This window comes from Procambarus clarkii, chromosome 92 (genome assembly GCF_040958095.1).
Source record: "Procambarus clarkii isolate CNS0578487 chromosome 92, FALCON_Pclarkii_2.0, whole genome shotgun sequence".
Classification (NCBI taxonomy): Eukaryota; Metazoa; Arthropoda; class Malacostraca; order Decapoda; family Cambaridae; genus Procambarus; species Procambarus clarkii.
This window is the reverse complement of record NC_091241.1, coordinates 15,126,901-15,136,695: the sequence shown is the minus strand read 5'-3', so window position 1 is coordinate 15,136,695 and position 9,795 is coordinate 15,126,901. Positions and strand designations below refer to the sequence as shown.

Genomic DNA, 9,795 nt, shown 5'->3' with positions numbered 1-9,795 from the left:
AGGCTACAGGCTTTATATATATAATAAAGCAAGAAGATGGAAAGACTAAAGTGATAGGATCTCATCACGTGTAAAAAATAGTGTCTGGAATCAGCACAGTTGACAAGCAGAAATTTTTAAACCTGCATATTCAAGAACAAGAGTCCATAGATTTTAACCAAGGAAATAAGGGTGCCAAAAGTTTTCTTCTTGCTAGCAAGGTTGTAGGTGGTTGTAACAATTTAAGTGAGAAAATGGTAGAAGCCAAAACCATCACTAGTTTGAAAGCATTATATGACAAAGATTATAGGGAAGACACAACACCACAAGCATGGATCTTATCCTGTAACTAATGTAATTACACCCAGTCACTCCTGCCAAGCATTCCCACAGTTACTTCAGTCAAGTGCTGGTACTCCCAAGCAAGTATTGCCACAACCAACTCGGAATTGGTCCTCATCACTGTTTATATTGAGCGGTGAGTACAGTATTTTCATTAGTGGGCCATCCACTTTTTTTACTGAATGGTTAGTAGGTAAATCAAAACCAAACGCTGGTCTCAGAGCGGGCTATTATGTCCAGAGATTTGATAAATTGGTAGTCTTTAAAATGAGTGTATGCTACAGTGGCACCTCGATTAATGAGTTTAATCCGTTCCGGCACCAAGCTCATCATGTGGAAAACTCGTCTTGCGAAACAACAACAAAACTGTCGTAAAAGGTGTCCGAGAACCAGCGGAAACGCTCGTTAATCGAGGAAAAGCTTGTTAGTAGAGACAAATGTTCTGCAAGTGGCTCGCTTGTTACCCGAAATGCTGTTAATTTCTCTCTCCATAGCCATTAGTGATATCGAGAACCAAGAAATGTGTGACCTAGAGCCATGCAACAACTAAGACTTGGGAGCTTCAGCTTTCTTATGTTAGTTGAATTGGTTCTCATTTTCCTCATACTGAACTTAAACAAAGGATCTTAAAAATGAAGGTCAGTATTTTAACCACTGAGCTGATAAAGTCTATGTTTATTTTCCTGTATACAAGTACAGTATAGTACATATATAATGTAAGTACAGTATATGAGAGAGAGAGAATGAGAGAGAGAATGTGAGAGAATGTGTGTGAGAGAGAGAGAAAGAGAGAGAGAGACAGAATGTTTAGTGTGTGTGTGCATGTACAAATACATGAATATAGGATTTTGTACTTATGAAATTTCAATAAAATAACTCTCCATATATATTACAAACTTTCATTTACTGCCCTAGTAAAAACAAGATAGTGTATTGTGAAGTCAGACTGAGCTGGTGAAGGCAAGAAAGTATGTTCACTGTAGTAAAAAAAAAAAAATTCTATATTCATATTACAAATATGACAGTTATATGACTAATTTTAGTAAATTGTTATTTCCATTTTCATTGTTATCCCATTTCCCATTTTCAATAGGGTGGGGGTGGCAATTGTCATTTCCAAAATAATAAAAATAATAATAATAATGTTGATCATGATAACATTAATAATTTCAAACCCAATTGAAGATAAAAATATAATGGGAATCCAATAGTCCCAAACCTCATAAATAAGATATTAGACAGCAAATATCAATAAGGGAAAACTTTAGCATTTTTACTACAGTTACATTACATCCAAAAGTAGCCAGTGGCAGGGGCTTTTTCATTGTTGATAAAAAATTATATTTTGATTCAATTGATTCAAAGGTTAAGAAGGAAATTCTTAACATTGATTTTTCCCTCACCATTACTTACTGTCAGATCCACAAAAGTAAATATTAAAGGCTCTGGTCAAGTGCCATGAGTAAGTCTGCCCCCTGCAGCAAAGTACAATTACTGGCTGGAGCATTAACCTCATAGTCTTGCTGTGTCAGATCCAGCAGGTTGGGAATAGTAGTCTCGGGATCCATCAGCAAAAGTGGGTCCTGTCGCCGTCCTCGCCTCACCAAGCCTTGGCCAGACTGCCCATTTGGGTTAGTAGCCAGTTTGAATGCAAAATGGCCAGCTTGCATGAGGGCACTGTGGTTTCCAGTCACTAATCTCAGTTTGGAGCACATCAACTGGCCATCAGCATTTATTCCCCCATTACCAGCTAACAACATAGTCATCTTGTCCCTAGGGATGCGTAATGTTGCAGAAGCAAGGCCACTGCTGCCTGCTTGGGGTTCTCCAATGACTATACTGCCATCGCCATTCACATTCTGTATAAAGAAAATTTATCAAAAATAGATTTAATGTATATCATTCCTAATATTACTGCATGTCTGCAAAATGTTCAAGAATGCAGCTACAAGTGAAATTAAATACTATACAGTTTACTGACAAAAGGTATTTGTTTTTGACAACTATGTTGTTAGCTATTTGTACTGTCATCCCTCCAAGTCATGATTCGCCATATTGATTTACACCCCATAAATTACTGTTGTTATTAATTTCTAAATAGGTACAGTATGTTTAAGATTTGAAAAAAATATATTATGTATTGTATTATAAAATGGATGTGATGAAATTGATAATGCTGACATAGCTGAATTGATCAAACACCATAAAAGATATTGATGACCAAACCACACACTAGAAATTGAAGAGACAACGACGTTGCGGTCTAGCCTGGACCACAATCGACTTGATAATGGTCCAGGACGGACCGAAACATTGTCGTCTCTTCAATTTCTAGTGTGTGGTTTGGTCAAAATTTTTCAGCTACGTTATTGTGACTTTTCATCTGTACCATTAAAGAGAATTTCGGGAACAGCAGAAAAGTATATAATCTTTGTCATAAGAAACATAACAAAAGAGCTTGGGAAGTTAACCAGCAACAATCCCTGCAAGGAACCCTGTGAACCGCTAACAAAAAGGTATTTCTCTCGCGGATGAAAAGGCAACTGTCTTCAACTCTGCTTCAACTGTTCAAGTAGCCTTCACCCCTACACCAAACTCCAATACATACTCTCTGCTGTTATATTTAGCAAGAACAAATGTATTGTACATTTACTGTATGTTACTATATTTCAATGATTTTAGAATACTACAACATAATTTATCTTTTTCAGGAAAATAAGTTTAGATTTCCCAAAATGCATCTTGAATGTAAATAGAGGTATTACAGTAGTTATAGATAAAGTAATGATGTTTTGGTCTATCCTGGACCATTACCAAGTCATGTGGATTATCACTGTTAGTTGGTTAATATTTTTTAGTCTGATCCCAGATGCCATCATCTTGGGTTGAATATCCAACTGTAGTTATCATGTTCTTCCCTCATTACTACAATAGAATTTTCTGGGTGTGATGGGATAGTTAGGAATGGTTTGAGATAATATTCAATGATTGACATGGCTATTACTGAAATCAGTTTTTTCCCTACCTTCATACCCCCCCCTCAAGGGGTTGCCAGGAATGAATTTCTCTGGCTGGTTACACATTTACTGGTAACAGCCATCTGCTTATATTAATGGCTATTTGCATAATTCATCTAAGATTATCAGAAGAGTAAGGCGTTCTAGCTATTGGTGTACTGTTTAACTTGATGAGACTGACAGTAACACTCATAAAATTAATATACTTCATGGACTATTATTATTGAGATCCACATAAATTATGCATTATATATTTTTAATTTACCAATGGAAAAAAGAGTATTATATTTCTGGGCTAGTCATTATTCATTTACTCTGAGAAGCATCTTGACGAACATAATTTTTGCATATCTAGGGTAGTCATTTTTTTACATGCATCCCACCTAATATTATTGTGTGGATTTACACACATTTATATATGGTTTTCCTTCTTAGAAAAGGATTTAGATGCATGTCTAGATATAAGTTGACACTTCCACAAGTCCAGAATAAAGAAGAGATCATGTTTTAGTACTTCACTGCTTCTTTACATATAATTTTGGCTAGCTGTGGGAATTTTCCCTATTGCTTCTCTCTTGTGTCCATTGTTTGTAAGGCTATATGGCCATGATTGAAGTCTTCCATTATTAGCAGCTATGAACTCAGTCTGTGAGAAAAATCTGCCACCTCTTGGAAGATATTTATCTCTTTGTATTTTCATATTTTTTACTATCTTTTATGGTTCTCTCGAGGCTCAAAGTAATCCCCATGATGCAGTCCTTGTACTTTTTTACAGTTCTTTCTGCAAAGATATTGCAACAGTAGTCCCTGCTGGCCCAGTAGTAACACTTGATCTGTTTTGTATTGCCCCGTGCCTCGTGAGCGATTCGTTTAGGTTTGAGTCCTGGCCAGGGAGGATTGTCAGTGCACTAATTAACTGTTAGCCTCTGTTCACCCTGCAGTATTTCAGTTGTAAACTGATTGCAGGTCATGTTACATGGAAAACTAATGGGTAAGGCTTAACATGAACTATGCGAACCGGAAAGATCTTGGCCTGCAAACAAGAGTCCAGTACTTTTGACAGCAATGCACACTTCATCTTTACTAGGAATTCTTTCTTTGCACGTTGCTGTGCCTGATATTCCTCTTCACGTTGCTGTGCCTAATATTCCTCTTCACGCTGCTGTGCCTGATATAGTGACACCTTGACTTACGCTTGTCCCTACTTGTGAATTTTTTGAGTCAAGATGTAAATTTTATTCGAAAATGCGACTTGACTTGCAACCATGTCGTTGACTAAAGACTTTTGCTCATGCGCATTTGGGTCGACCGAGCACTTGTTCCTGTTGGCACAGCCGACTCCACCTCAGTTTACCGGAGCCGCCTGCTTAGTGATGATCGCACTTGTAAAGAATTTAATTATTTTGGTGCTTTTTTTGTTTTTTAACATGAAAGTAATTATTATATATCATGCCATGTGTCCCAAGAAAGTCAGTGGTAAGGTTCAACCTGAAAAAACACATGTGAGGATGACCATAGAGGAAAAAAAAGAGATCATTCATAAATATGAAAATGGTATGAAGGATGTTGATGTAGAGTAGAGGATGTCCCTTCCACATTTAAGAAAATGTGTGCAGTATGGGAAGAATTGCAAAGTTTTGCTGAAAAGTATCACCCAAATCAAACTGTAGCAGGCTGTTGTGTTAACCTTTTTAATGACACTGTGATGTCTTACTTCAAACAAGTATTATAACAGAGAAAAACCAAGTGTCGCTAGATAGGTTTTTAGTGAAAAAAACAAGCAGTGAGCCCCAGCAGATTCTAGTGGTATGGAGGCAAAACGTAGGGGAAGAGAGAGACTACCCCAGAAAAGTCATCACTGCCTGATGTTATAATGAAAGGGGACTCCCCTTCCAAAGATTAACACCTCCTCCTCCTCCCCTCTTCCTCACCATCTATCATATGCCAACAAAAGTCCTCATTCAAGGTAAGCTATACATACTGTATTGCAGTGTTATTTGGTATAAAATATTTTTTTAAGTTAATATTTTTGGGGGTGTGGAACGGATTAATTTAATTTACATTATTTCTTATGGGAAAATTTGTTTCAACTTACGAATTTTCGACGTACGACCCATCTCTGGGAACGGATTAAATTCGTAAATTGAGGCCCCACTGTATTCCTCTATACGTTGCTGTGCCTGATATTCCTCTTCACGTTGCTGTGCCTGATATTCCTCTTCACGTAGCTGTGCAGTGGTTAAAGTAAGGTCTTTTGCCATGATTACTCCAAGATGCTTTACATTGCTTTTTCGTTCAATAGTGTGATTTGATTGTTGTATATACAGGGGTACCTCGGTTTAAGAGTTTAATCCGTTCCTGGAGACAGCTCGTAATCCGTAAACTCATAAACCGAAGCTAATTTCCCCCTTAGAAATAATGGGAAATGAATTAATCCGTTCCTGACTACCCAAAAACCTCACTTCAAACTAAATTTTATACCTAATTCATCTAAATCTACACTACAAAAGTATGTTCAAGTTATTACTTACCCTTGCTGATGACTGCTGTTGTCATATGGAAGATGGTGAGGAGGAGGGGAGGAGGGGGAGAGGTGTTACTGTTTGGAAGGGGAGTCCCCTTCCATTATAACATCAGGCAGTGATGACTTCTCTGGAGTACATTCTTTCCTACATTTTGCCTGCATACCACTAGGACCTGGTTGTGGTTCACTGCTTGTTTCTCACAAAAAATTTGTCCATGGAGATTCGCACACATGTCCACACACCATCTTCATGTTTACAAATGATCTCTTGTTTTTCCTCTATGGTCATCTTTGCATGTGTTTTTGTATGTTGAACCTTACCGCTGACTTTCTTTGAACCCATGGCATGATATATAATAATTACTTTTACATTCAAAAAACAAAAAAAATCACCAAAATAATGGAATTTCTTACACTTGTGATCATCACTAAGCGGGCGACTGGCAAACTGAGGCAAGTCGGCCTGTGCCACCAGGAACCATGCGCTCGGTTGGCCCGAACGCGTATCAACGATTATCATTAGTCAAGACACGATTGTAAGTCGAGTCGCATTTTCCAACCAAATTTACATTGTAACTCAAAAATATCGTAAGTAGGGGCAATCGTGAGTCAAGGTGTCGCTATATTTTAACGCATACAATGCATAATACAATGTGTGGCCTTATGAAATCTTTCCTAAGAAAAATATAGTTTTCATATGATGAAAGGTTCCCAACCCCTGCTCTAGGGTATGCTTTAAAGTGTACCTGGTGATATGAAAACCTCATTTTGCATGATCACACTGAAACTGTTAATTTAGAGCTTCAAACAATTCCTTCTGTCAGTGAAGCTGTTGCCCATTCTTAACCTCTGGACCTTATATTTTACATAGTTTATTTTTAATGAATTTATAGAATAGGCTTGTTCAGATTTTACATTTGTTCACTATTCCCTTCTCAAAATTTATTTTTCTCCTTCCTTCTCACTATTGAGTATTTGTTTCAGGGTTGTTTGTATACATAAATTTTTTGGCTTTGTCTCTTGCTCGTTTTGTGCACTCTGGCCATCTAGTAGTATCTGTTGAACCATCTGGCCATCTAGTAGTATCTGTTGAACCATCTGGCCATCTAGTAGTATCTGTTGAACCATCTGGCCATCTAGTAGTATCTGTTGAACCATCTGGCCATCTAGTAGTATCTGTTGAACCATCTGGCCATCTAGTAGTATCTGTTGAACCATCTGGCCATCTAGTAGTATCTGTTGAACCATCTGGCCATCTAGTAGTATCTGTTGAACCATCTGGCCATCTAGTAGTATCTGTTGAACCATCTGGCCATCTAGTAGTATCTGTTGAACCATCTGGCCATCTAGTAGTATCTGTTGAACCATCTGGCCATCTAGTAGTATCTGTTGAACCATCTGGCCATCTAGTAGTATCTGTTGAACCATCTGGCCATCAAGTAGTATCTGTTGAACCATCTGGCCATCTAGTAGTATCTGTTGAACCATCTGGCCATCTAGTAGTATCTGTTGAACCATCCGGCCATCTAGTAGTATCTGTTGAACCATCCGGCCATCTAGTAGTATCTGTTGAACCATCCGGCCATCTAGTAGTATCTGTTGAACCATCCGGCCATCTAGTAGTATCTGTTGAACCATCCGGCCATCTAGTAGTATCTGTTGAACCATCCGGCCATCTAGTAGTATCTGTTGAACCATCCGGCCATCTAGTAGTATCTGTTGAACCATCCGGCCATCTAGTAGTATCTGTTGAAACCATCCGGCCATCTAGTAGTATCTGTTGAACCATCCGGCCATCTAGTAGTATCTGTTGAACCATCCGGCCATCTAGTAGTATCTGTTGAACCATCTGGCCATCTAGTAGTATCTGTTGAACCATCTGGCCATCTAGTAGTATCTGTTGAACCATCTGGCCATCTAGTAGTATCTGTTGAACCATCCGGCCATCTAGTAGTATCTGTTGAACCATCCGGCCATCTAGTAGTATCTGTTGAACCATCCGGCCATCTAGTAGTATCTGTTGAACCATCTGGCCATCTAGTAGTATCTGTTGAACCATCCGGCCATCTAGTAGTATCTGTTGAACCATCTGGCCATCTAGTAGTATCTGTTGAACCATCTGGCCATCTAGTAGTATCTGTTGAACCATCCGGCCATCTAGTAGTATCTGTTGAACCATCCGGCCATCTAGTAGTATCTGTTGAACCATCCGGCCATCTAGTAGTATCTCTTGAACCATCCGGCCATCTAGTAGTATCTGTTGAACCATCTGGCCATCTAGTAGTATCTCTTGAACCATCTGGCCATCTAGTAGTATCTCTTGAACCATCTGGCCATCTAGTAGTATCTCTTGAACCATCTGGCCATCTAGTAGTATCTCTTGAACCATCTGGCCATCTAGTAGTATCTCTTGAACCATCTGGCCATCTAGTAGTATCTGTTGAACCATCTGGCCATCTAGTAGTATCTCTTGAACCATCTGGCCATCTAGTAGTATCTGTTGAACCATCTGGCCATCTAGTAGTACCTGTTGAACCATCTGGCCATCTAGTAGTATCTCTTGAACCATCTGGCCATCTAGTAGTACCTGTTGAACCATCTGGCCATCTAGTAGTATCTGTTGAACCATCTGGCCATCTAGTAGTACCTGTTGAACCATCTGGCCATCTAGTAGTATCTCTTGAACCATCTGGCCATCTAGTAGTACCTGTTGAACCATCTGGCCATCTAGTAGTATCTGTTGAACCATCTGGCCATCTAGTAGTATCTCTTGAACCATCTGGCCATCTAGTAGTACCTGTTGAACCATCTGGCCATCTAGTAGTACCTGTTGAACCATCTGGCCATCTAGTAGTATCTGTTGAACCATCTGGCCATCTAGTAGTATCTCTTGAACCATCTGGCCATCTAGTAGTACCTGTTGAACCATCTGGCCATCTAGTAGTACCTGTTGAACCATCTGGCCATCTAGTAGTATCTCTTGAACCAGTCTTGTTTTCTAGTTCTTTGTTTTTGGATAAATCTTTGGTAAAAACTTGCATAAATTTTATTGATGCTAATCAGGGAGAATGTAACAATTCTTCCTAGTTGGATCCATTTAAAAATTTGCTTATATTTTTGGGGCTTAGCATTTGTATTTGTTATTATTGTTTTATACATTCTGAATTTGCTGGTTGTTCCAAATGTTACTTGCCCTATGATGTTCCAAAATATACAGCTTTATGCCAGGAAGGCTTGAACAGCCACAAAACACAAAGTGTATTTGATAAGACATGATTGCTCTTACTTAACACTATCGCTCGCTTTGGACACCGATCACGTCCATTTTTTTTCTCCCGAGTCGTAGTTGTGGAGTGGACTTGCGTCCACTACAAAAATATTTGTATAAAATTCATTTTTTATCCGATTGACCTCGGGATAGTTTCAAAATAAGCGCCTTTAAAATGCGCACAATTTGATATAAAAATGAAAGATGTAACACGAAACTTTATGTCAGAACACTTGAAAGATTATAAATACGTTTTTGGGTCTAAATTTTAAATTTTAAAATATTTGTTAAAATTCTATTGTGCTATTATTATGGGACTAGTTTTAAAATGTGCGCCTTTATATTGCGAACAATTTGATACCAAAAAGAGAGATGTAACATGAAATTTTATGTCAGAACACTGGAAATATATAATTAATTTTGATGAGCGTCCAAAATTAAAATATTTGTTAAAATTCCAGTTATTGCTCTATTATAATGGGACTAGTTTTAAAATGCGCGCCTTTATTTTGCAAACAATTTGATACCAAAACAAGCGATGTAACATGAAAATTGATGTTATCAAACTGAACTAGTATACACATTAGGTTGTGGTGTGCAAATTGGTTCTTGTTCACGGATAACTTTAGGCTTTGCTGTGGAGAGTCTCGCCAGGCTTTTGGACA

The 9,795-nt window shown here is 38.3% G+C and overlaps 2 protein-coding genes across 2 annotated transcripts in view; both read right to left on the bottom strand.

Annotated features, from left to right (window-relative positions):
* Window positions 1-981: 981 nt before the first annotated feature.
* LOC123775002 (hypoxia-inducible factor 1-alpha) overlaps window positions 982-9,795 on the bottom strand; it is a gene marked incomplete in the record, with an annotated part of 263,924 nt that continues 255,110 nt past the window's right edge. Inside the window, 1 exon segment of the mRNA XM_069318978.1 lies at window positions 982-2,180. Coding sequence (XP_069175079.1) covers window positions 1,758-2,180 — 423 coding nt within the window.
* LOC138359598 (zinc finger protein 853-like) lies at window positions 2,179-9,795 on the bottom strand. Its single transcript, XM_069318979.1, has 2 exons — window positions 8,810-9,795; window positions 2,179-7,669 (listed from the first exon to the last, which is right to left on the bottom strand). Exon 2 carries the CDS (start codon window positions 7,627-7,629, stop codon window positions 6,805-6,807), a length of 825 nt encoding a protein of 274 aa, XP_069175080.1. The 5' UTR covers window positions 7,630-7,669; window positions 8,810-9,795; the 3' UTR covers window positions 2,179-6,804.